This window comes from Haplochromis burtoni, unplaced genomic scaffold (genome assembly GCF_018398535.1).
Source record: "Haplochromis burtoni strain Fernald_Lab_line unplaced genomic scaffold, NCSU_Asbu1 Contig_59, whole genome shotgun sequence".
NCBI classification, from domain to species: Eukaryota; Metazoa; Chordata; class Actinopteri; order Cichliformes; family Cichlidae; genus Haplochromis; species Haplochromis burtoni.
The window spans coordinates 2,313,965-2,341,892 of NW_024582420.1; the positions used below are offsets into that span (position 1 = coordinate 2,313,965).

At 40.4% G+C, this 27,928-nt stretch overlaps 1 protein-coding gene across 8 annotated transcripts in view; it reads left to right on the top strand.

The window, feature by feature from the left end:
- The window catches only part of plekha7b (pleckstrin homology domain containing, family A member 7b), a 79,021-nt gene that overhangs the window by 4,254 nt on the left and 46,839 nt on the right, over window positions 1–27,928 (top strand). The window contains exon 1 of one of the 8 annotated variants that reach the window (XM_042221030.1): window positions 6,398–14,007. The exons of 6 other annotated variants lie outside the window; for them this stretch is intronic. Coding sequence is in view for 1 of the 2 variants with exons in the window: in XM_042221029.1 (XP_042076963.1) it covers window positions 17,602–17,675 (74 nt within the window). In the remaining variant the exon portion in view is untranslated. Of the gene's footprint in view, window positions 1–6,397; window positions 14,008–14,031; window positions 17,676–27,928 lie in introns of those variants that run through there. One more of the 8 variants, XM_042221029.1, reaches the window with a different exon arrangement.

The following is a 27,928-nucleotide window of genomic DNA, read 5'->3' on the forward strand; positions in this document are numbered from 1 at the left end:
GTGTGTGTGTGTGTGTGTGTGTGTGTTTAATGAATAAATCTCACTTTAACATCAGCTTTTTTGAGAAACTTTATGAGTTGGACTGTTGGCATGTCTTTTTGGTATAATGCCCTTCTTTTCTTATCCCTGAGCTTTCCAGGAAGTGTGCAAGCCCCCCTCCCAAAAACAACAAAAAAACTTTGCACTGAAGTCCACATGGTGCTGCCCTGACAACAGTCAGTGGATTTGCTGTGTGTTGATAGTGGAACTTAGCTGACTTGAAGTACAAAGAAGGGATTGTTCTAACACCACGGTTATTGCAAAACTCACGTTTACGTACACCTCACTGCTGGTGAGCCGTGCAGCCTTCAGCCCTTAACTACCTGGTTAATGGTTACTGATGTTATCTTCAAGTTTCCTAAAGTGTAATGTTTTCAGATTTTCTCAGCTGATCTGAGAATGATTTACTTAGGCTCACATGTTGTACAAATTAAGTATAGTTTCATTAGGAAAATTTTACTCAGAGCACTCCTGAAACACTCACATTATTTTGAGGATAAAATTGTCCAAGCTAATGGGTGAGACTTTTGTCATTTGTGGCAGCAGATTGAAATAGAGTTCGTCAGGCTGTCATACTTCCAGCAAATCTCCCAGGGAGTGACCCAATTTTGAAACCATCTTCCAAAATCAACCCACTTCAATCCCTGAACATAATGTTACAGATGAAAGAGGTCTGTGTTTTTAGTCTGACGGATGTAGATTAATCTAAGTAAAAGGAAAGTAAGACTATTTTGGGAAAAAGGTAACATTTTTAATAATTATTAGTTTTGTTTTATAGTTCCAGCTTTACAATGTCACGGTCAACGAACCGCTCTGTGTCTATGTGCTTAAAACAATCATCTTGGATCACTCTAGGCGCCATCAGAGAGTGGTGCCGCACATACCAGGTATAAATATTGGCTATCTGGCATGAAAAGAAGTGGGGCTTATCTGTATCTGGACTGCTCTGGGCTCACTAGGCCAACGACCCTCACTGTGAAGTGATGAATACCCGGCTCCCACTCAGTCTTTACTCTGAAGATTTGTGCCAGCATATGCACTCATGTCTTGAGTCGCGGTTGTTCACCCTGTGGACAATTCAGTATTTGTTCCACAAGACATAAAAGACACGATATTCTGGAAAAACAAAAATGAAAAAAAGATGCTTGAGTAGCCTCTTCTTGCAATCCCAGCATCTCACACCTTCATGTCATTACATTGAGGGCAATTCAGTACACCTGGAGCCCTGTCAGACCCATACCCTTCACATCCTGGTGGCCAACTCGTTTGGTGGGGGGTACCATGACAAGAAACCATCCACTCTTTATAGATGTTTATACTCTGTCTATAAGGAGGCAGATAGAGTGGTGGTGGTATTTAACCAAATGCCCTTCCTAAGCAAACCCCAAAGGGAATTTGTGTCTCATATACACACAATAATTACATGTAAGCCTGTGAGAATGAAAAGGTTTTGAGTTTGCTTCTGGAACAAACTACATTAAATTATGCCAAACTTTCTGCAGACACAGTTATAACCTACGGAGCCCCCCAGGGGACATGGGAGAAAAAAAAATTAGGGAGGAAAAAAAAAAAATTAGGGAGAAAAAGAAAAAAAAAATAAGACGGACTTTTGCGAGATCTCGCAAAAGTATTGCGAGCGCTCGCAAAAGTATTGCGAGATCTCGCAATAAGTATTGCGAGCGCTCGCAAAAGTATTGCGAGATCTCGCAATAAGTATTGCGAGCGCTCGCAAAAGTATTGCGAGATCTCGCAAAAGTTTTAGCCGCATTCTTCGGAGGCCGCCAGCTCGAAGCCGACCGGGAGGTCGAGGCACGATGTGCCGGGAAAGCGGTGTTCCTCCCGGCTGTAGTAGGTCTCGACTTCCCGTTAGCTTCGAGCTAGTGGCCGCCAGCTCGAAGCCGACCGGGAGGTCGAGGCACGATGTGCCGGGAAAGCGGTGTTCCTCCCGGCTGTAGTAGGTCTCGACCTCCCGTTAGCTTCGAGCTAGTGGGTGTCAGATCTCCAAAAACCTCGGAGCTCTTTTGCAAATATGTGATGTCTTGTAAACCGAGCAGGTATCTGACGTTTACACAACTACATTCACGCCTCAAAATATCTTAAAAGTGTATTTTGTGACCCAGAAAGAGTAATATTACAACTAAGTAGCTGCCGCCATTGTTGGAGTTTTGCGAGATCTCGCAATACTTTTGCGAGCGCTCGCAATACTTATTGCGAGATCTCGCAATACTTTTGCGAGGAATACTTCGGTCGAATACTTTTGCGAGCGCTCGCAATACTTTTGCGAGATCTCGCAAATGAGCTCGCATTTTCGACGTCGAGGCAGCCTCCGTACGATCATTTACTGGACCAGGATCGGTACCCAAAACATCGTGATATACTCAGATACAACACTAACCGCATACCACCATACAATCTCCCAACAACTCACATCAAAACAATTCTCTATGTGCTACCACAATACTTATCCCAGTCCAGTCGTCTTTTGATCTGATCCTCTATTTTCCTCCAATTTTTTTTCTCCAATTTTTTTCCGTCCCCTGGGGGGCTCCAGCTAAGGTTAACCATGTTGGATTACGCTATTAAGTAACGCGTTACAGTAACTACGTTATTATTGTGGTAACGAGCACGGTAACTAGTTATTATGCCAAAATCAGGAACGCGTTAGTCGTTACTGGGATTTAGATAGGTCGTTACTCGTTACTTCGTGTGGTGGCTATCGCGGAGCTTCCACAGATTCAGTAACATTAGCAAGTGGTGAGGCACGCAGGAAAAGAGACCCGAGGCGGCCGCCGGTCCAAGTGTGAACTGAACTTCAGGTAAGAAGTTATGACCTGCAGTCTTCTGGGTCAGATATGAACCAAGTTTAGGTGGAGTTTATTTTCGTTATTCTGACTTTTTCCGTACTGCGTGCTAGCTAGCATGACGGAGTTTCTATACAGCTGGGTGGGTGCTATGTAACTGTCATGGTCCTGCGACCATGACTCGGTGACTTTGTGTTTGTGTTCTTTATTGTTATTACTTTCATTATTATTCATGGCTGTTTTGGGATGGTTTGTGTTTTGGGATTTTAGATACTGGGTTTTGGGTTTGTGCTCCCTCTATTGGTCCCTGGTGTCAGTGTTCCCTGTCTCGTCAGGTTAACCAGGTCCAGCTGTGTCTCCCACCTGTGTGTGATTTCCCAGTGTCTCTCTGTGTACTTATAGTGTGTGTTTTCCTCTGCTCTCATCGCGTCGTCGTGTTCCATACCTGGTGTAATCCTCTGCGTGTCTCCCTGCTGTTCTCCCTTCATGTTCAGGTTTGCCACTCCTCTGTGTAGTTTGTCCCAGTTTAGTTTCGATCCTTAGTTCTGTTTGCCATCTCCACTTTGTGTTTGTATATTATCAATAAATCACCCTCACACCTGAATAAGTGCTGCGTTTTGGGTCCTCCTTCCACTCTCCACACGGCCGCTGCCCCGGACCGTGACATTACGATGTTAAACTTTATTTTGTTCATAAGTTATTAGAGTTGCCAACCGTCCCGTCTGGTATTCAGAGAAAATATTACGCGTTTCTTATTGAGGTGAAAAGGAACAGTTTGTCCCGTAATTCAGCTACAATGAAAAAGGCACAAAGCTGGAGTTATTCTGTGTCTTTGCTGCACAGCTGCCTCTTCTTCTCTCATTCTCCCCCCTCCCTCTCCTGTTTCTACTTCAATCATGAAACTGATCAATGATCAGCTGATCGGCTCTCTTGTTTGTTTATCGCTCACTTTGCGCCGAAAGAGGAAACCAGCGGATGTCGCGCTAAACAACAGCAGCACGTTTAAGCTTGATCAGCTGTTGTTAGAATTTATTTAATATTAATTTCTAGTATCAGCTGATGTTTGCTGGAGCCACAGCTGTAAAGCTGCTGGTCATGATATGGTTTGGTTATCTGGTGAGAGGGAAACATGAAGATGAAACCAGGGGCCTGTTCTTCGTACGTCGCTTACTACATCCAAGATCAAATGACACATCCAAGATCAAATCATCGCGCTAACCGTGAGCTCGCTAATCCGGTTCCCCGAACACACCTGCTGTTGACGATTACTACAGCTGGATGAAGTAATGCGCGATCACTGGGTGTCGTAAAAGGGGCTACGCATCGATAGTAGAAACATTGATCGGCAACCCGCTGATTGGTCGGCGAAAATGTCGAAGGGGCGTGCTCGGTATTTTCCGGCAGCAGAGCAAGAACTCATGAGTGAGGGATTTCAGGAGTTTCAGAGTTTAATTAAAACGCAAGAGAACACTGCAAAGGCTGCAAAAGCAAGGAGAGAGGGCTGGCAGAAAGTTGCTGACAAATCAAACTCGTAGGTAATTTAATAATAATAATAATAATGGATTGGGTTTATATAGCGCTTTCCAAGGCACCCAAAGCGCTTTACGATACCACTATTCATTCACTCCCACATTCACACACTGGTGGAGGCAGCTACGGTTGTAGCCAGGCTGCCATATCGCGCCATCGGCCCCTCTGGCCAACACCAGTAGGCGGTAGGGTAGATCTATCATATGACACTATATTGTCCAATATCATATGGCATTATATTATATCATAATATGTTATATTATATCCCCTTTCACATTAGAGCCACAACAGGACCCACAAGAACATGGGAACAAGTAAAAGTGGAATACAGGAGTATTCTACAGAATGGTAATATTTATCTCTTAGATTGCTTTTCGTCTCTTGGCAAGGTAACTGGCCTGTAATACTCTGTTAGTTTGTTCATAACAGCAACCAAGAAAAGGGCAGAGGAAAAAAAGACAGGTGGTGGTCCTGCACCCCCTCGTCAACAAGTTGGTTAAGTAAATAATACCCTCACGGGAATATCGATATCTCTCAATGAGCACACTGTCGCGCTGAGCTAAAGGATCCTGTCTGTCCCGCAATATACGCTGAATTCTGAGGACTCTCCTTATCAATCTTGCACCTTCCGCAATGGGTGGCTCGCGTATACGGACAGGACATGGCTGCGACAGGCTTCCCAAATCCACCTTCGCTTTTATAGCCGTGGTCTCTCATCTTGATTACACGAAGTAATTTGCAATTGCTACTCTGAAATATGAATTACATCTGTAATAATCACATACATGTAATAGAATGTTAATAGTACATTTCCCTTTTTTAGGAAATGACCTGTATGTATCTGTGTGACATCAATAACAGGATCAAGTGCTGCATTATCTTTAGTTACATTGATGTTATTTATTTGTGGTGAAACGGTGGCGGAATGTCGCTGTTGCTTTCGTATGATGACGCGGACATACCTGCGTGGCCGCGATCTAATCCTGTTTACATAAAGTAAACCTGCTCCCGAGCAGGTTTACGCTTACGGCTCTGTTGCTATGACAGCAAGTCCCGGATGAGCTTCGGGGAACCGAACGATCCAGGATCACGCGAAATCGTCAACAATCTAATCCAGCTAACTTACTTAGCGAGGTACGAAGAACGGACCCCAGGAGATGTCCTTACTGGATCATCAGAGCTGAACAGGTGATGGAGAAACAGGTTTACCTTTTAGGTGACATGAATGAGTTGAAGGGAAGTTATGAACTGTTTCTGAGAGACAAATAACACCAGGATCCTTTTTTAGGTAGCTGACAGCTGGTAACTGTGCAGGGCGGATCTAGCAAAGTGTTGCCAGGGGGCCAGGTAGGGCATTAACAGGGAGAGGGGGGCACAAAGAAATACTTTTCTTTCTTATTCTCATTTAAAATGTCTAGCTTTTAAAAAATAATTATCTGAATCTTACAACAAACGATTGATAGATTGATGCATATATACCATCAGAACAGTGAACATCACTGTCACAACAGTGTTTATTTTCATTCAAAGGCTTTATGATTTTTCCTATAATGGTGGGCCGGTCTCTAGTCAAAATGCCCGGGCCAATTTTCTGTCCCAGTCCAGCCCTGTATGCAGCTCATCTGCAGTCTGGTGTTACCTACATCTTCCTATTCAGAAGGCAGAATTTCCGAGTTCTGAGTACAATCGAAAGCACCACGACTGCAGTTTTTGTGTTGGATGTAAAAGGCGCACATGACGCTGTGACGTAGGCTAGAATCATGGCAGCAGTCAATGACGGTCCAGGCGTGGGATTTCTCTCGTGGAAATATGCACATTATCTTTTCCTTTCTATTGGTAGGTGGCACAGTGCACTTGTGGCAAGTAAGCAAGCTAGAAGACTGGCAAAGTTATGGAAGAAACACATTAACAAGAGAATTCTGAGTAAAACCAAAGTTACTTTCCCTAGTAACTAGTTACTTTGAAAGTAACGAGTAACTTGAAGTAACTGAGTTACTTTTGAGAGAAGTAACTAGTAATGTAACTAAGTTACTATTTTAAAGTAACTTACCCAACACTGGTTATAACTGACCTCAGGTCAGCAGGCAGCTTGTTCCAAAGAAGCAACCTCAGCACACTTATATCTAATTCTGGGAATAGTTCAAAGATCTGCACGTGATGACTTTTTTGAACTTATCCTTGGCTGTTTGATTGTTTAGGTCTGCTTGCTTTGTTAGATTGTTAAAAATGTGGTTTGGCGTCAAATATGACAACTTAACCATGACTATGCTTTTGCAGTCAGGTCCCCTTGGTTTACAAATGACCGGCTAGAAGAGATCAGGCCCACAGACTTACTTCTTAGAACTCAGTTTTCCCGACTTTGTTTTAAGTGGTTCTGCTACATGTGATTTCTTTTATCTTTTGGTTTTAGTTTTCATGCTAATTGCCTGCCTCTAGTCTTTCATTTATTTAATTATGTCTTTTATTCTCTTTGTTGTGTACACATGTACACAAAAGGTCCTCTGAAGGTCCTTTTGTCTAGGCTTCCTGTTTAAATCTACCCTTTGAGTATGCTGCTTTTTCACTTCTGTCAAAGCATTTTTTTAAGCTCTGTTTTTTTAAAGATGCAAGTATATAAAGAAAGTTTCTTCTTTTCTTCTTCTTCTTCTTATTAGTATTATCATCATTATTATAGTAAGCCCTGTCTCACTGTTGCATAATACATCAGGGACTGATGCCAAAGGACACTCTGAGAGCGCAGAGCTGATATGCCAGTGGTTTTGACATACAATAACAATTTTTTCCATTACACAAACTCATGACATAACATAAATTATAATATTACTAGTGATTACTAAACGCTGTGTATTATTATCTCATTACTTACAAAAACTGAGAAAACTGAGTACACTAAGGTTCACTTTCGACCACTTCGCGGGCACTCACTGAGAATAAGAAAAGTGCAATTCTATAGCTCCCCTAGGGAGAAAATTACCACGCCGAGGTACAATGGCGTCCTGTTGAGGACACGGTTTACATTGTTGAAGGGGTTAACAATGCTGTGGGCCAGTCCAGGCAGAAGTGTTTGAAATCCACACTGAATCACTCTTAGCTTTTACACCAAAAAAAGGCTCTCTCAGCTTTTTTCTCAAATTTAGTTGCCTTTTCCGTCAATATTTCATCGTTGCCTGAGATTTCTGATGAATATTTATCTTGCTTTTGTCCCACAGCTTGTTATGATTTTAGTTTGTGCTTGCATTTTTTTTAAATAGTTGACGTTTTTGATCAGTGCTGTGAGTTAATTAGCCGTGAGATGTTTTGAAGCAGTTTTTTTTTTTAAACAGGAAATGGAAAATAAAGAAGTTTAATGTCCCTACAGGCCTTTATCATAACCCTGTCTTAATGAAGCTGAAGCTTTCTTTTTTCTGCTAACACATCAAATCCAGGCCTCACTGCTGAGGCCACAACATGGTTGCCAAAATAGATGGAACAAACAAGGTCAAAGGGGCGATAAACAAACTTTTCCTTTTCAAAGCTTTTCTAACGTGTAAGTTAAATTAACTGTAAGGGTTAATTTGTCTTCTGTCAAAGGGGTATTATACTTTTGGTTCCTGGCATTAAGTTTTAAAATTTTAAAGTCAAGTAAAACTAAGTATGTGTCTCTGTACAGGACCCTGTATGAGACAGCTAGTCTCTGACAGGTAATCACTTAAAAACAATTGTTTTCCCAACTGGTGTTCCTGGGCCCTGAGGCAGGAAGCTAGTCCTGTTTCTTTGTTTCTCAGTGAGGCAAAGAAGCAGAAAGTCTCGAGTGACCTGATCAAACCTTTCATCCTGTCAGAAATGGTCAACTCTCAGATTAAGTGATGTCAGATGTTATCCTTGGATGTTAAACCTTACCAAAGTCGTCTATTGACAACAGTAAGACCAACTATAGTTGAATGACCTTGTGTTTCTGCGGGTTGTAGTTGTAAAAAGTACATGTTTTGAAAGTTTCTAGTGCCATGGGAGGTCACGAAGAAACATACAGGGATCAGTGCACAAGTTTTGTTTCAACAAAGCATCGGTGAAGGTTGGTTTTATCTGAAAATCGGCTCTGCTCCACGTTTCATTTGCAGTGTGTTTTTTCTTGTCCACCTGTGCCAGCTGTGTTTGTTAAACTGCATCCATTAGGCGTGTCTTCAGAATCTGATAGCATCACTTTTAATGTAGCTTAAGCACATTTGTTAACTGTTTATTCTTGTACTGTACAGCACTAACCACTAAGCAGGGATTCTGACATGAGTGCATCAAGTTACCACACATATATCTTCTAAAGCATTAGATGGTAAAGCAATTTTCTTAAACATTTTGAAAATTTTAAATTATAGCTGAAACAAAAACGATACGTTTGTGATAGGGAGTAAAACAACACATTGAAGGAACTGCTTTGCCAGGTTGGCTTTGTCTTTTACTAAACTACTGACTCGGGAATATATTAAAAAAATGTATTGAAGCATCAACATAATTAATTTTATACGTACTCACCGATTAATCTGGCTAATTCTGAAACAGCATGCGACGTTTAGACATTCTTATTGCAGCATCATCAGCTTAGCTTCTATATTTTTACTGGTAGCTTAGCTTTTGCAAGCTCATTTTAATTAAACTCGAAGATTGTTGTACTTATTTTACACAGCTACACCACTTGTGCTGTACGGCTTTCCATAAATGTTTTAACTGGGATTATATAACTAAAAAAAGTAAATGTTTGCTTGTTTAAATTATGGTGATATTGTGACTGTGGGGAAAAATAGTGGTTTACTCCAAAGCTATACAAAATGATGGGTTTTAAAAGAGCACTGTCAACTCACAATGTGGCGGTGTATGTGGGGGTAATATGTGGTGTTTCAGTGTCAGCACAGCTGTGTTGCACCACTGATATACTGCCACTGATGTGGCGAGAAAGAGAGAGGAGGAACTTTTTTAGTTCTCTTTCTTTTTCAGTTACAGCAGACTAATGAAATACATTAACTAACTGAGCAGTAGTTTAAGACAACACTCCAAAAATGTGATACTCGGGTCTTGCAGGGGGTCAGTTGAGACCTAGAATAATTCACTACCAATATTGTGGTAGGGATGGCAGACAGTTCACGTTCCAACCCCAGAACTAGGGATTTATAGTCGACTCCTGTTTCGATACTTTCTATTCTGAGGCTTGTGATGAGTTGAGTTTTTAATTATTTCATATTTCATGTTGAGGAAAATTTCATGTAGGTTGTGTGTTGTGTGTTGCACAATAGTGCTTGCTGAGGCTAGTCGTTTTTATGTGACTTTACCAAATGATTGTGGGTTATTTTGTAACCTATAGGTGTCTATTTTTTTTTTTTTTTACTTAACAGCCCTTTTTTGTGGTATTCTTGAAATTAAAAAACACACCCAACAGGCTGAATGCATTGCAGGGTACTGGAAACAGCAATATGATGTATTGCTGTTTTGCCAGCCTGCCAAAGATCTTATTGGATTTCTTTTTTTTCTTGTTTGAATCTCACTCACACACACATGCAAACTACATGGACAACACAGACACACAAACAATATGATAAACTTGCTTAGAAGCGTGAATCATTAATCTATGAGAAAGGCAGCGGCGCACCTGATAATGTCATCTTAGCAGCAAATGCACGGACAGTGAAATTGATATTTGGACTCTTGGCCAAGGATTTGCAAATGTGCTGCTGGTGAGATAGCAGGTGCTTTCACCTTTGCTGGGTTATTTATGTCGACTTGTTGTTATTATCAGTAGATCATGTCTAAAGCTCTTATGTTTCTGCATCCATCTTCACGACTTACGTGTGAGGCAGCCAGGACTTTTATTTGAGGTCAGAGTGATTTTCTAAAAAAAGGGCCATATTGTCAACATCATGTCCACAATGACTCATTACAGGGTTTGTGGCAGTTAAAAAATAAATAATGCTCAGTATTGCCTGGGCCTGCAAATAGGGATGGAGACTGAAGCAGTGGACTGAATAAAGATGATGAAAACAAAGAGCAGATTTAGTGTCTGGTACAGTAAGCTTTTGTTCTGCAGAATACAGAGGAAGCTTTCTATCAGGCCTTGTTTGGACTGCAGGCCTGAGGTGTGCGCTGGTTGATGATGTACATTATGTAGAATGAGTCATTCACTGTCTAGATGACTTGAGCAGGTTGAGAAGTCAGAGCTGGAGCAGCAGGAGTCAGAGCAGAAACAGGGCAGGGGAGATGCCCGAGCTGGGATGGGGACCTGCTGTTGCAGTTGTCTGCCCATCAGGCACGAGACTGACGGGGCTGATCATGAAACAAAGGTGGTTGCAGAGCTGGAGCTCTCCAATTTGGAGGAGAAGGAGAGGCAGGCTGAGGCAAGGTAATACTTTTTTTAGCCTTGAATTGTATCTCTGTGCCTGATTAGTGTTTTCATGTCACTACATTACTATGATTGTGGTAAAGCATGCCATCTTTGACTTTAACTAGCATGCAGGAAGATGTGACAGAAATTGAAACATGCAGCATTTTTGTCAGCTATCATTTACAACTCTTTTCAACTTATTAAAGAAAGAGGCTCTGGACCGTAGTAATTTCAGCTGCCTCTCTGGAGGAAAAGCAGTTTGTATACCTCTCTCTGATTAAATTCAGATGACAGTTCTTTCTGCCGCATTCTGTCAGAGCCCGAGTGTGACTGGAGCCACTGCAGAGAGAAGCAGGTCCCACTGTGTCCTCATCTCACCAGATGGGTGACAGGAGAAGTGATTAGTTAGCACAAAGGAAATGATGGATGTTCCGTAACATGGGAAAAGAAACGAAAGAAAACTTACATTTTGTTTGTGCAATACTTTGTATTTTACCCAGAGTTTGCTTTAAAGTGATAAGCAGTATAAAGAGTAAATGTGAGCAAGTGCTCCTGTGTTGCCATGAATACAGGAAAGCCACTGGTTTTCAGTGATTATGTGTCCTGTAAAGTAAAGGTTTATGAGCTGAGTAAAACATCTTTTAATTTTCTAACTAACTACATTTATAACATACTCTGAATCTGCAACATAGCATGTGCTAAAACTGCCACAAACAAGCCACAAGGGCAGTTTATTTGAATTGAACTGGACTGCTAGGCTTTCTTTGTAATGTTTGCATGGTCTACATGTGACTCTGTGGGTTTCCTCCTGCAGTCTAAAGCTCTTAATGTTAGGCTAACTTGTAAGTCTAAACTAAGTGTGAATATGAATGGTCTGTCTCTCTGTGTTATCCCTGTGATGGATTGGTGACCTGTCAAGGCTGTACTCCACCTCTTTTGGGTTGTCAGCTGTGATATGCTCCACTGCACCTCCACCCCTTATCCAACCCACCTGAACTGGATTAGCAGTTAAAAGGATGAATGAATATACTTATTGTTATTAATTATTGTATTATAAATATTACCAGTGGCTTATAATTTAACATAAAAGAGCTTTAGCTCTTGCTTAAATTAATACAGCCACACAGAGTATTCTTTATTAGGTGTTTTAGCCGTTTTGCTTTTTAAAAAACAAAACAAAAAAACAAGCAAACACACAAAGCTGCAGGTTATGACAAACCTGCCTGGTATGAAAAGACAAACAGGAAAAAGTTTGTGACCAGTGGGCAAAGTGGAGCTGTCAATCGAGTGAATATGAGAAACACTGCCAATGAGCGCTTTTGTTTCTCAGTTTCTGCTTAGTATTTAACAAAGCTGTGTGCTAAAAAGTGGTGAATGTGAAGGTCATATATGTCAAACATTGGCAGCTTGTTGTGCTAACCCAAGTGGAGAGAAACGTTATTATAAAATTGCTTATTAATTGCTACAGTGCATCCTACAAAGCACATGATCCTACATCCTACATGCTCTATCTCTCTGCAGATAAGTTTCTAGAAATTTCTAATCATGCAGGGTGCTTTACTGCTGATATATTCCAAAAGGCTGAAAAACCAAACACTTCAATAAGCTTATGTTAGCAGCAGATTGAGTGTATGAGCTGTGAGAAAATGTTGCTTATTGTGGATTACTTGATTGAATATTGCTGTTTCCATTAATGGAATATTGAGTGCGAAAAAAAAAAGAAAAGAAATGAAAAGACTGGACCGACCACTGCTACTGAGAGCAGATGTGAGGGTTTGAGCAATTTCTCTCACTGCAGCATTTATCGAGCACATTGACCACACAGCTGTGTGATTTCTTGCAAACCGATCCAATTTAATTTGCCTCAGTGCAAAGATGCATGGCTAATTTTGTATTCATGAGCCTTTCCTCAGTGCTTCTTTTTTCTATTCTAAATCTTTGATTGATTAATTAAAACCTGCTGTGATCTGGCATTACCTCTAATCATTCTGTTTAAGTTATATAGTGACAAAAAAGTGCTAATTTTAAGCGATGTATTCATGTTTTTAAAACTGCAGTCTCTGCGATGCTGCACCGGCTCTCAACTGTCATCGAATCAATGAGACCTGCTGAAGCACTAGCAGGAGAACCATGGTGCTGTTCTGCATGTAGCCACTAGATACTGCTGTTGCGTCTTTGTACACTTCACCAAGACACTTATTGACAGTTTGGTGGTTTATCACACATTTTTTTTTCCATCTCTGCCAATGACAAGGTCAGATAACGGAGATTACACATAAAGTGTTGAATCAGGTATATTTTTTTATTGTGGTTTCATCCTATGACAGCATCTAACTCAAGCTTGAGTTACAAGCTTGTTTTGTTTTTTAACGAGATATAATAATTCACCATTCATCTCACAGTGTGATTACCCCTTTCGTGTATTTGTTCTGTAATGTATAGCTAAATGTCAGAACATCCCGTCTCTCTGAGCTATTTGAGAGTCTGTTAATTCAAACCTTTTTTTCTTGTGTTGTGGGTTTCCTGTTTGCTAACCCGATGGATCAGATACAGTAAATTAAAAACCTTAAATTGTTATACGGTAGCCGGGATGAAAGCAGTGTATGGATATCGACATGGTATGGATTGACCTACCCTCAGGTTTGACCACCTTCATTCAGCCCTCTGGTCTTATCTATATGTCTGTCTGTGGATTATTGAACCGGCACTGCAGCAGCCTGCACCAGCCACTCAGGTTTGCTCTCCATCCATTCCTCTCTCCCCCAGGCGAACTGGGATGTGATCTGATAAAGAGGACTCTGGGTGAGATGGAAGGCTCTGGTTGCAGTCAGAGACCAAGGTCAGCACTTTGCTGGACACCACAAAGAGGTGATAACTATTCATCTGTGATAATCAAAAAGAGCGGCACCTTTAGAGTTTTGTTTTAGGCCAGGTCCAGCTCTTTTTCTCATCACCAGCTTCTGCATCGACACTAAGCAGCAAAGTGTTATTTTATTATTCCCCAGTGAGCATAAGTAGAGCTATATTCTGCAAGGGCCGCCAGTGTTACCGATTGATCAAGAGTAGAGAGAGAGAGAGGGCTGAAACAGCAGTTATGCTCCTATCTGACACCCCTCTTTTTCTACTTTCTAGCACACCCACTAGCATACACTTTAGCAAGCTCAGTTTTCATATGTTAAGAGAGCAGAAAGGGACACTCCCTATTGGTTGTCTTCAGAATCAGGACTGATGTGAGATGTGGACATCTGAGGCTTTTTAAGTGGACTCACTGCATTACGTCTGATCACTAAACTGGTGAGTAGCAACATGTGCATATATATGATTTTATAGTTTTTAGAAACAAGCCAGGAGTATGTAGATTAGTCTATTATATACTTAGTGACTGTAATGTCCAACATATTTGTCTTGGGACAAAAATAGAATGACCTGTTCTACAAACAGTTTCAACTTTTGAAGAAACGCATTGTTCTGTCTGTTGTTCACTTCATCATATTGATGAAGCTTTTTATTGCAAGCATTAAAATGTTTCATTGCTTTGTCCTCTTTGTAATTTTATTACTTACCTAAGTGCTCGAGTACCCTCCACAGATCTCAGTTCTCTTCTTTGCATGTAAATCGATTCCTGTTATAGATTACTTTCAGTAGTTTCACACTTTTTGAAATGCTACTGCTTGTGCGGCGAGTTTCTGAGTATTCTGATCTGTCACCTACTGTAAATCAGGCAGTAATATCACATTAGTAAAATACTGTGTTACAAATAAAACGTCTGCATTCAAAATCTCTAAGTAGGAAAGTAAGTAAAGCAAAGTGTACTATCAAGAAAACAGTGCTAATTTCTGGTAGTGCATAATGCAATGCAGTGATTGCCCTTTCTATGTATTAATATTTAATTCTGGTGGGTGAATATTACTTATGTATTCGACTGTATTGGACGGTTTCATTTAGAATGAGAAATCTGCATAGTAGTTAATTTATTACAGACAGTGGCAGACTTAATGTTGGGGAGCAGTGGAGTGTTTACGGAACTTTAGAAATCACATCATCAGATGCGCCTCAGCAGGCTGATCTTAGCAATGTGATGATGGTGTGTTGGTGAGCCACCCACAGATGTATGTATATGTGTACATTCATTATCCCCCCCACCCCTCTGTAAAGCTTGCCGCGTTTGCCTGCATCTCTACAGCTGCCCAACATAACAGAAAGTTAAAGTGAATGTAGAGGAGAGACAGAGATAATTAGCATTTAGCAAAAGATATGGCTAAATGCTACGCTAACAATCAGGGACCAGATCAGTCAAAAGCAGTAACTTAACAAGTGCACTACCCCATTTCTACAGTTTTTGAATGAGCGACAGTCATTTTAAAGTTTGAATGAACGCTGTGTCTGTTTATAAGGTGTGGGCTTATTTTTGTGTGTATCTGGCCTCGTACGCTTGATGTGCTATGTTTGATATCAGTCCTGCTGAGGGTGTACAAGTAGCCATTTGTCTCTTCATACCTAGTAGTGCTGACAACAGCCATTATATTTATAGGAAGAAGAAGCTGTTTTACATCTGATATGATTTGTATGTTGGCGTTAGTCCATGCAATTAAATTAATTACCTTCAAAACTGTGCAGTGCGATACATGAATATGTTGAAAGAGGTGGCTAGGAAACAATTCAGATGGTGTTTGGTGGTGGTCGGACCCAGACATCTGACAGACTAGTATTATCGCCACAGTGTTGAAGTCTTTACTTGCAGCGCCATACCTCTGACTCCTGTGGTATGATAATGAGATGTGAAGCAGTGTGGAGATGGATGAGAAAGAGCAGCAGAGGGTGAAACTAAGGGAATGAGAGCAGCAGGGGCAGGACACATCGACTACATGTTCATGTGTGTACTTGTGTGCTCAGGTGCCATCAGATTAATTTTCACTTAAAGCCTAACTGCTTTAAAAGCTAATTGAAGGTATTTGTAGCATGACATAGTCGTCAGTCTCTTTGGTTTATAGTCTTCACTTTCTCATGTTATCTGATGTCTCTGCTATGCAAAATGTTCCCCTTTTGTCTTTTCTTGGTGTTTAAATTCATCATGTTGGACAGTATTGTCCTGTTGTGCATATGCAGAAGGACTGAGGTAATGTTTGCAAAAGAAAAACATCATTAAAAGATCATTTGTAGAGACTGGTAACTTGGGAATATAGAGAGTATAAACTGTAGTCATCGCCTTTTCATGTAATAAACTTTTCCATCATACTATCTGGCAGAATAAGCATTTACAACATAGTATATTTCTAGTACTTACTTCAGCTCAGTTCAGTTTTAATATTATAGGCTTATAAATCACAACAAAAGTAATCAAGTGCTCTTCATATTGTAAGAATTTCAAGTATTCCAAATTTAGCAATCAAATGACTGGGGGGGGGGGCAGCCATCTGTTTTAAGCCAGTGGAAAGACAAGATCATAAAGTGATGACGAACAACAAACAGGAAAACACATGTGACATGCAGCAGTAGCACGGGGGAGTAAAAGTGAGAGGAAAAAGAGGAGCGGTGCTCAGTGCATCATGGTAGAACCTCCATCTGCTTGAGCCTATTGCAGCATAACTAAGAGTATAAAAAAAAGGAAAAAAAACAAACAAAGCCTAATCTTAAAAGTACAAAAGGAGGGGGAGGTGGGGTCTGCCTCCCAAACCCAAACTGAGAGCATGTCCCACACGAGAGGGGCCTGATATCTGGATGCTTTAGCTCTCAGTGTACTTGCTAAAACACTTACTTTCATATTTTTGGATATTTAAGATAGATTTATTTTAGTACTCTAAAAGAACAGCTTTGCATGTTTCACAGTCGTAAACAATCCTTTTCTATCTCATACTGTCTGCTGGTGCAGCCCCTTTTATTATCCTTTCTAAAACAAGTGCCTTTAAGGTTTGGTTCTGTGCACCTGGAATGATTTTATTAAGGACATAGTGTCTCTGAAAGTAACAGATTCAAGAGTAGAAAAAACACTGTCTGAAATAAAGCATTTAGAGGAGTGTGGAGTCGGGGCCCTTGCACACTGACTGACTGCAGTTTTGAAACTTTGGCCATGTTTCATATGAGCAACCACGACTGAAACAATATCTGTTAGAGAAAGTAAGAAAGAGCATAATAGATCCCCCCTTTTAGAAGTGATAGGATGTGATCGTTCAGGACTTTGTATGTCAGGAGATGGATTTTAAAATCATTCCTGGATTTTACAGAGAGCCTGTGAAGTGAAGCTAATGTAGTTTTTCTCTGGTCCCAGTTAGTGCTCTCACTGCAGCATTTTGGATGCTGCTACCCATTCTCTCCCTTTTCCTCACCCCCTCATCTCTTTTTTTTAAATTCCTCATCCATCCATCCTTCCTTCCTCCTTAACTCCCCCCTTTTATGCTGTGTATTGGCTGCATGACTGCAGAGAGAATGGAGCAAAGCATCCAGTTCAGGGAAGTGCTCTGGCGACAGAGCTCTGCTGAGGAACGCATTTATTAGAAGAGAGAAGGAGGAGAGCTGAGGAAGAAAAGAGTACCGTTAATGGGAGGGAAAGAGGGAAGAGATTATGATTATATTGTTATGGCTTATTCTTTGTACCTGTGGTGTTAGTTTGTGCTTTGGGACCTCTTAAAAGACTTATTGGTGAGGTTGATTGGCCTCGATAATACCAATCACACGGGTGTCACTCAGAAACCGGGGACACTTCGGTGATTGCATATATTTTTAGTTTCACCTAAGCAGCAAAGGCGGGAAGGAGGATGTTTTGAATGAACTGACGCCACGGGGCTCAGCAGAGGACGTCAGCAACAGCGGCACTACCAGCTGAGAGAAGTACACACACACAGGCACCACTGAGACGAGCACAGCACAGCAAATCACAGACCTGCAGCTAACATGCTGGGCCAGCCAGGACAATCAACCTCACACGTCTCCTACAAGAGGCAGCCAGTGTATGGGGCGACTCACAGGTGTGTATCCCAGCCCCTCTCTTAGCACATATATGGGACTGTATTGCTGCGTAGCTTGTCGGGAGCTGTGTGTGTGTGTGCTAAGGCTTTCCAGCAGGCAGGAAATAAAATGCTTTAGATTGCATGTTGTTAAGTGTTTGTACAAAGTCTACATGCAGGCAGGCAGATTTCAGAGGCATGCTGAAAAGTGTCCGCTATCTCTTTTTGCTGCCAACAAGGCATCTGGCTTTTTATGCCTCTATAAACCTACTGATTGCTTTTGGAGGGTGTGTGTACCTGTGCGAACTGGATCAGTCTTTACGGGGGTGAAGAGACAGAGAGGGAAAAGAAAGAGAGAGAGAGAGGGAGATGCTCACTGCAGTGCTTCATGATCACAGGTCACTGATTGCTGTGTTGATGTCAGCAGAACTGTGATCCCTTGGGCTTCTATACTTTAATGTAGATCTCTCTATAGGCTAGACTATTGCAGGGGTTTAATGCAGTCCTAAGTTCAGAGTGAGCCAGACTTGTAAAAGAATGTAGTTTACATCGGAGTGCGTGTTTATTCTTAGTGCACTTGCTGTTTGTTAGGACCCTTTACATATGCAGACAAACAGCACACCTGCTGTATGTACATGTTTCTTACACACCTCAAATCCTATATGTTACACTTTATAAACTACATGCAGTGGGCACTGTTGCCTTAAATAAAAGACTAAATTGTTACATTAGTATAATTGTTCAAAATGGATCATATATGTAATTCATACAGCAGCATATAGTATGCATGCTGCTGTAGACAGACAGCTTTACATTAACACAGTTCGAAGCCCAGTGTATGAAAAGCCAAAGAGCAGCTTGAAGCCGGCAATTTTGAAGCTGCTCTTTGGTTTATTGGTGTGGTTAATGCCACTTTTAAATGGGATGTGACATGGAAACCATCCATTTATTGATCTGCACAAACTACATCAAGCTTATTGCCATTCTGTCAGGGTCTTTATGTTAGCTGAAGCGATAAGGTTACTTAGCCTGTTTGTCATTCCTACATATGCTTCTGCATCGGCCAGATCCCCCGCAGTGCTCTCTGCCACAGAGGCAGTAAGCACCACACTGCAAAATTTCTTCTAAGATCAGCAAATAGCAGAGCGTGAAGGCTTGGATCATCTTTGAATCAATAGTCTTTTAATTGCAGTATGCTACATTAACAGCACAGCACATGTTGAAATAACATTAATGAGACTGGTGAGTTTTTTCCAGTCCTGTGCGGTTGTCTGGTTTTAATGGATTAGCTAATGCTCACCTTCTAGTGTTGAACATCTGACTCAATGTTTAGTTCACCAAAACAGTCTCCAGTCACACCCAGCACAGCTCATCCTTCCTGCTTCAGTCCTCGGCCACAGAGTGGAATGTAGCCAAAAGCCATAGTGCTTCATTTGTATGCTTATCTGACATAGAGGTCATGTCTTTGATTGAATGGCTGGAGCACTTCAGGCTGAAAAATGAAACACCAAAAATAGGTGCGGTGGATAGAATACCTTTGAATACAGGGGACAGACCCCGCCCCACTGCACATTTCCAGGGACACTTACTATTTCTAAGAATAGACTATAATGGTGATACTTAACAGAAGGTTAAAGCATTTGAAAAGGGAGGGTCTTCTCAGTGTATTAAGATCGTGACCTTTTTAAATCCCCCAAACTGTTATTTAGTTGAGCCGCTGTGAGTGGGATAGAGATTCCAGGGAAGAGACTGTTCTAGTAAAATCTCCATCCTGCTGGCTGGTAAGAGTTTTTCGAGCTGTGCACCAGATGTGGCCTACCTTCCCTGCCTTAATAAACCCACTAAGTCACAGCAAGCTTTCCTCACACACAGGATACAGAGGGCTAAAAATAGCCTTCATTTACCCTCTGCCAGCCAAGTGGACCCTCACCTAATTAATTTAATCCATCAGTTTAATTTCCATGTTGAACTGTGATAGCATGCATGCTTTGGCAGTCAACAGAGAGAGATGCAATGTGTTATTACATGTTTTTTGTGAAAGAAAATGGGTAACAAAATTTGCTAACAAATAATAATTCTAAACATTTGATCAATGTGTTTGATCAACAATCATGTGGTCTAGTGATGAAGGATTTAATGTCATCACTGTGCTCCTCTGGTCTCAGTAAGGGAATACCAGGAAAAAAAATAGCTATGTGTGCAGCAGACATGAAGCCTGGACAAATTCTAGTTGATGTTGTGTGGTTTCTGGACTGCAGGGGCCTTTGTGTGTGGTGCCTGGGTGTTGTTCATTGCCACAGAGCACTGCAGTCGTGGAGTAGCCGCTTTTTGTCTTAACCCCGTGTATCACTGTAATATAACTCCCCAGTGGGAGTGTGTTCATTGGCTGCCTGTACTCTGGGTTGTGTGTCTTCTCAGATTCTGTAATGAGAACTGCAGGAGAGATTTCTCTAAGCCTCAGGCAATCTGGGCACAGGTAGCTCCCAGCACACAGACACCCTCACACAGAAAGAGCCGACTCAGTCCCGCGAAGGAAAGAATGTGACGGAAGAAAGCATTCGCCATCCTTGATGAGATTTCAGAAATGTCTTCGTTATTTTAGATACACTGTACACATTCAATGGTAAAGATAAGCGTGTGGTTTAGAAAAAAGAAAGTGCTGTGCTATACAAACTTGGATGCCCTCAGGCCTTGGATTCTTACCAACATAATCACTTTTTGAAAGCTGTCACTAAATGTAAATGAAGTGAAGACATTTACAATAAATACATTTCATCGGGATGATTTCATATATCTGTGTGTGTGTGTGTGTGTGTGTGTGTGTGTGTGTGTGTGTGTGTGTGTGTGTGTGTGTGTGCACGTGTGCTGGTTAGGGTTAAGTAGAGGGTATTTAGTGGCTGGATGATATAATAAAGTCTCTGACACAATTGTGTAAAGGATTTAGACATGTTTCACAGCATGAGGGTTAGCTGAATCCGATTGTTAGAGAATCCAGTGGCTGTTTATCTGCTTCTCTGCTTTTGGACAAAAGCACTGGCAAGCGACATGGCTTTCATGAAATGTGGAAAACGGGGATTACCCTGGTTCAGATAATGTAAGCCTTAAGGCTACAATAAGATACAGCTACATCTGCTTTGTTTCACTACATTGCAAAGAGCATATGGTGAACTGAAGGCACAGGAGAACACACACATATATATCTATATCTATATCTATATATATATGTATATGTATATCTATATATGTATATGTATATGTTCTCCTGTGTATAAATCTCCCTGAACTGATATTGTTACACTATAGTAGTTATATCACTATTAAGTGGTCTCCTCTGTCAGCTATTAGATAGCTATTACCCTATTCAGTGGTAGCTTGAGTCTTTTGGATGTGTCATGTGCAGTTCAGTTAGATCTATCATCATACTACTAGATAGCGCATGTTACAAAGCTCTGTTGGCTACTAAGACATTTTCCATGAGATATTTTATATGCACCTCTTAAGGCCCATGAGAGCCTCCAATACTGTCCTCTGTTTATCACAGGTTACAATAAAAGAGGAGCACCTTCTGAGCCTGCTAAAAGCTAGAGAGGGTGATATGCAGGGACTGATAACAATTGGAATTTTTTTCTTCAATGCACTGATAGCATCTCTACCATTTAGTTTCAAATGAAGGAAGATTTGTTCCCCTTGCATCAAAGTGGTAGCGAGACAAGAAACAGGGTATAAAGGGTTATGGAAGGTGTTTTACGCTCAGGGGGAATAAAGGAGGGCCAGTGTTTTGTGTAATGAGAAGGTTTTCTGCCAGCTCTTCTGAAGTAAAACATTCACCCAGAAGACAGAACAAACTGCTGTGTCAGTTTCAAGTCTGTGCAGTTTAGCCACAGTATCGCCACCTAATTTCCCACATTATTTATCTATCTATCAGTTTAATACGGCGCTCACCAACTCTATTAATTACTGCAGTTTATTCTTATATTGTGTAGCCTGGCATACTGTAAATTGAATAGAAGAAATGTTGTTATTTGTGAAAAAGATTCAGATATAGTGTTTTTTTTATTTGAATATTTGCAAATTATGAACTGGAATTTTTGTATCTGATACATGGTGTCTTGCTCACAGTCTGTTTATCTGTTAGCTTTTTATTGATTCAGTTTTTGATGTTGTGGGATTATGGGGTTTAGAGATCAGAGAGATAATCTGTGCATGAACATATGCAGTTTGTCACTCTGTGTGTGCTCAGGGAAACGTGACAGATATTCTCGCTGTGTGAGTCAGACACATTCATTCTGCACATCCATCATTTGGTACTGTTCAAAACTGGGTGCAGACAAGTCGAAGACAGAAAAATGCTCGGAATAAACCTCATCAATGATAACTGCTGCTGCATGGGGCTAGCACTGAGGTAGGCCGTGCCTGCATTTTAAGACACATATTTTTAAGATTTGCATTTTTAGGCCACATATTCTTAATTAGTTGGTGATGCTAGTCCAGATAACTCTGATGCACACAGTGGTGACGAGCCACATTTTGGTTTGTGCTTTTGTTCACCAGTTTTCACTTTTTCAGGAACTCTTCATCTGTCTTTTTAGAAATCTTTTCATGGCTGTTGTATGCAATTGATTCTCTTATTCTGAAGAAAGAGCAGTCATCTCTCACTGTCACCTGAAGAAGTGAAGACAAGCTGGGTTACTGAAGATTCTGTAAAGGTTTACTGGCAGCATAAGAAAGCATTACACATTAGAGGTGGGAATCATCAGACAACCCATGGTGTGATGTTATCACAATACTTCACTCACAATATGGTATTATTGCAATTCTTTTAACATTTTATGATACGCTGAGTATTGCAATAACATATAATGCGATTTGTCACCTATTTTCGATTGCTCATTATGTCCGCAAATATAAATGTAGTCAGTATCTGTATTATCCAATAAGATAAAGTTGTCTTTGGTTTTTTTTCCTGCAAAATGAGATTGACAAACATACCAACACTGTCACTAAAATCTGCAATTTATGTTGCTTTGAGACAGAGTCAGTCTGCTATCAGTCTGCAATTTAATGGTGTCAAGTTGGCAATTACGTCCAATCTGTTTCTGATAATCAACTGCGATAAGTCATAAAAATCACATATTTGTTGCTGTCTACTTAATCAGAAAATCACATTTAACAGAAATTTCCATTTAACTGTTAGATTTGCATTCAGCAACCATCCTATTCTAAATATAACCAGAATACAAGTAGTTTGCAGCCAGCTGAGTAGAGTCCCCTCGAGTTGTGCTCAGTGACAAAGGCTCATTCACACTGATGGCGATGTGCTGGCAATCTGTCTGCATTTATAAATTAGGCAGTAATTATTTGCTAATCTTTGACAATCTCTCTGAGATGGATTGTAGTCAGTCCAAGTCAGACTGCAACTTTTTGCTGGATGTCCTGGGCAATCATCAGTTGCAGAATATTAAAAAAACAAAACAAAAATAAAACAATAAATCAATGCAATCACCGTGCAGCCACTGATTTTTTTGTCCTAGTTTTCCTCGTGTGACTGAGCCATTAGCTTGCTCTGAATTAGGAAGCAGCTTTGTCAAGCTAAGTATGTCCAGTGTTGGATGTTTTTTTTGGTCGAGCTGATTTAATGTAAGTAAAGATGATTGTGCATGTGATGAGTGTGAGGGACCAAGCAGCCAAAGCAAAGAGGACACAAGCAAAAATATCTTCAAAAAGGGTTTTCTTTATTTTAACCCTCAAAAAGTCCAAAATTAACAAAATTCAAAACCATACTTAGCAGGCCCATAAAACAGGTCAACTAAATATAACTCTACAAAAAGTAATTTCCAAAACTTAAACAACAAAGTGAGACACAACTTAACTCACAAACTGACCTAATTACAAAGACACATGAGGGTAGCTTTTATAATGATTTGGCCAAACCATTTGAACACAATAGGGGGGAAAACAAAAACACACTCTAATATTAACTAAGCACAGAATAACCTAACCCTAAAACACCCCTGCTCCTGGTAAGCCCATGGTTGGTCCTGCTGAGCAGGCATTTTGTCCCCAGAGTCCTCAGCCACGCCTTTTGCCCAGACAGGAAACAGCCACCGCCCAAACCCAGGTAACTCAAAGAAAGAGAAACATAATTAATATAACAAAACATTTTAGAAAAACCACACAATGCTACTATGTGCGCGCCTCATAATACCAGTGCTAGGTTTAACCAAATGATTAATGAATTATATTAATGAAGAATACTGCAAAGCAAAATAATAAAGTGAAAAATGGACTAATTTACCCCTGTGTGGCTGATGCCATCACAATGAGCGCTCTTGTTCATAGCATTCCCCGAGTATATTCATTTATTTCATGAAATATCGATATTTGGTGTTGCTGAATCGATTGCCATGTAAATTATATACTAGATATAATGCTGCATCCACCCCCCCACCCCCCCACCCCAACCATACAACACATCTGTGTACACATGGGAAGAGTGTTAAGAGGCTGTGCATGATGCACCACTGCAAAATCAGTTTTATGCTTACAGGGAAGATGCTGTGACAGCTCTGACACTTATTATGAATATCAATGACGAATGCAGTGGAGTGCAAGAAAGATGTACAGACGATTTCCACAGAATTCTCTCATCTCCTCTTCTTTCATAATTTTGCTTTGGCACTGATTATTGAAAATGTTTAATCTGACGGGTTATTGGAAATAGTCTTTTTTTGTAAATTCATTTATATGCATGTCACTGCTCAAAAACATTGCCCCACTATAAACACAGATCGTGTCATGTGATTGCATAGCCTTAGTTTTACAAAGGATGCCACAGCTATGCTTTATCATCAGGTTTGCTTGAAAAATGATAGTTTAAACAACCACCTTACTATGTTGTGCTGGATTCTGGGGTTTAATTTAGCTCACATGTTGCTATGTGCCAGATAAATAAACTGCAGATGAAGACTGTTGCTTATTGACAGACCTTTACTTTTAAAAATCTTTTATAGGTTGTTCCAGCCAGACTTTCCCCCTTAATCTCTCTCCTCAAGGATATGTTGCACAATTTATTTATCACCACTCCTGCCATCAAAGACGAATGTAAGGTACAAAGAGGGAAAATATTTCTTCAGTTACTCTAACTTTTCACAACTTTGTATGTTCTCCTCCAAGTCTCTGTTTCTTAAACTTTATCACATATAACTTTGCTTCAGTCGACTTTATTTTTGTCTTTATATTCACCTTTATACATCATCTGATGGCAAGATTAAGAGCTCAGTAAAACCTTCGAGTATGTTTGTTCCATTTTTCATCTTTGAGTTGAGAGACAAGCTCATTGCATTATGGGCCGGATTTACTAATTCAGTTGTGTTGTGTGTTTTTACAGGAATTAGATGGGGGGGAGGGTGTTACAGGATATCGCTGACCTGTGAAGTATTTTATCTTCTGTCTATTTGTTCTGCTTCCAGAATGACGCATTGCTGCTTTTATGTACTGCCTTGTTTTAGTTCATAAGTTACCCAGATGGGAGGCTATGGGTAGGGACAATAGAAGGAAGAGAGCAGAAGGAATGGGGGAGCTAACATCTTTTTATCTCTTCTGATTCATTGTTATATTTCACAGGCTCATGCTCTTTAATATATTTTATTCTGCTGACAGTGCCATGATCACTTTGCTAGTTAAGCCTCCTACACATGGGTGGGAAGGGGGAGATTCAAGGGTGAGTCAGACAAATTCAAATGAGTCATAACGTAAGAAGGCGCAATAAAAGTTTAATGAGTTTAACCATTATCGCACTATGAAAGTGTCAAAATTGGTGACTTTTGGTAAAATTGATCTGACTGTTGGATCTTGGTGGTATGTTTAGCTTTGGAGTCAGCACAGCTAACGGCCCTGTGTTTATCTTCTGCCCAAAGATTTTCAGCTTTAGCTTTCCTGCACACTTCACATCCCCTTCTGTCCTACATTGCACAGCTAAGCGTTTAGCTGTGTTTGGCTTTGTGATGCGGGTTGGGCTCTGTATTTAGCTGCTGAGCCTGAGGCTCAGTATGTAAAACAGAAGCATATGCTCTAGTTCAGTGTTCCTTAGCCACAGGGGAAATCAGGTTATCAAAGAAAGAAATCGATCTTTTTTGTCATTTTATATTTCATGCTTAAGATTTGTTTTAATTATTTTGACTGTTTTTGCTTGATTTTGTTTTATATGCAAGTGAGCTCCCAGTTTGGATTTAGGACACAGACTCACTCTACTTTTAAGATTATGCTTAAAACTTTACTTTTTTTTAGCTTATAGTCTTGTTGAATTAGATTTAGGCTTTCGGTGGGGGGGGATTACACACTGAGCATTTCTTTTTCGCTCCCTGTGAAAAACTACTATATATATATTTAATCATTAGCAATTATTAAACTTGGGCTCTCTATTATAGTTTACCTCTTGTCCTGTCTCTCTTTGCTCTCAACTGGTCATGGCAGCTGGCTGCCCCTCCCTGAGCCTGGTTATGCCAGCAGTTTCTTCCTGTTAAAAACACGTTTTTCCTTTCCAATGTTGCCAAGTGGGGATTATGGGATAATTTTGGTTTCTTTTTAATATTGTTGTGCATTGAGGCTACTGCTCTTGTACATAAAAATGTAATTGAACTGAACTGAAGCACTCCACTTCAGAATGACCTAGAATACAGTACCTTCCTGTCTGTGTCAGTCAGGAAGGAGTTAAGTCTGTGTTGGCACATAAGCCTTTTTTTAGGCATGGGGTACATAATATTGCTGCCTTCATCTCTTACAACAAGGGCATCCTGTCATGCAGAAATAGTTCACTTTGATGTTAATGTTCTCATGGCTTCATTCAGAGTTTCACACAACTCTGACATTTAAATCCATCATACAGATCAAACAAATGATCAGACTGTATGATTGTAAAGTGAAGAACACAGTGTCATTTGTGGTTAGCTCCTGATCAGGTCTGTTTCAATGTGGCAAATAATTTATTATAATCAGTAATTAAGTTGCAACTTCACACACTTCGCTGTGATGCTCTTTTGCTCTGGAAATGTGGAAAAAAAAGAAGTCTTTGTATTTTGTACAGATTTACTTTACAATAATAATTATTATTATTATTAAAAGAGAAGAGGGAACATTCATCATTTCATTAACTCTTGCCCCATCATAGGGCAAGTTTGATACTTCCTCAAATTTGGCACGAGATTAGTTGGAAAGTATGAGACCGTGTGAGCAAGCGAGATGGAAAGTGGCAGACTCATGCCATTTAAAAAAATGTAAATGTTACTAGATTCAATCAGAAAGGTTCATATGCCCTCAGATTAATAGAAAGGAGTACATGTCTAAAAGGGGCAACATTCATCCTGCTGTGTTAGTTGACATTGGTTAGCATGCTCCAGTTCATGGAGCATGAAACAGCATTTGCATTTAAGAGACACCGTGTCCAGGATCTCCTTGATCAGGACTGGCTAGCTCATCAAGGAGCCCTAATTCCTGATTTGGAATCATTTGCTTGGAACCTGAAATCAGTCTGCTTAGCTGAGTAGCGTGCATCTCTGCCGGATGCTTTCTGTGCATCATTGAAGCAAAATATTCTGTTCTGTGATAAAAAAAAAATAACATGTTGATAGACATTAAAAAGCTTTGGGATATTTGAGACCTTGACTTTTTATCGTTTAAAATATGCAAGGTGATAGAAATAGATGGAAATACATGAAAAACCCAGGCTTGGAACCTGGGCCCTTGAAATAGCCATCTGGCTCAACCTCATGAGCTATAACAGTGCCATCATTTTCTGGTATATGCTACTTCAGAAAGAAGAAATAAATAAAATATAAATAAAATAAGAAATAAAGTTCTGTATGATAGCATCAGAAAACTCGTGTTTGTTTATTTTTCTTACAAACTGATCTTTTTTTAGCTTATTTCTATGTCATATTTCCCCCAGGTTTTCCTTGTATAGTGTCTGGATGCCTCAATTGTGCTGCCTAACGCACACTTTGTGAACCACTGGCCTAAAGGGAAGAGGAAACGAAGCTAAAACAGCCTGTTTCAGATAGTGGATGAAGGGTTAGTCAAGTAGAGCCCAACAATAAGAATATGGAGCTGGAAACGAGCACAATATGTTCTCCTTTATGTATGCACTTCACACTTTACAAGGATGTTGTGAAGTAGACTTCATCCCGTTAAGGTTACAAGAACGCCATTTAACATTACTTTCTATTACTCGAAGAAATGTGACAATTCTTATTAGCAAAGATTGAAGACGTCAAATAAAT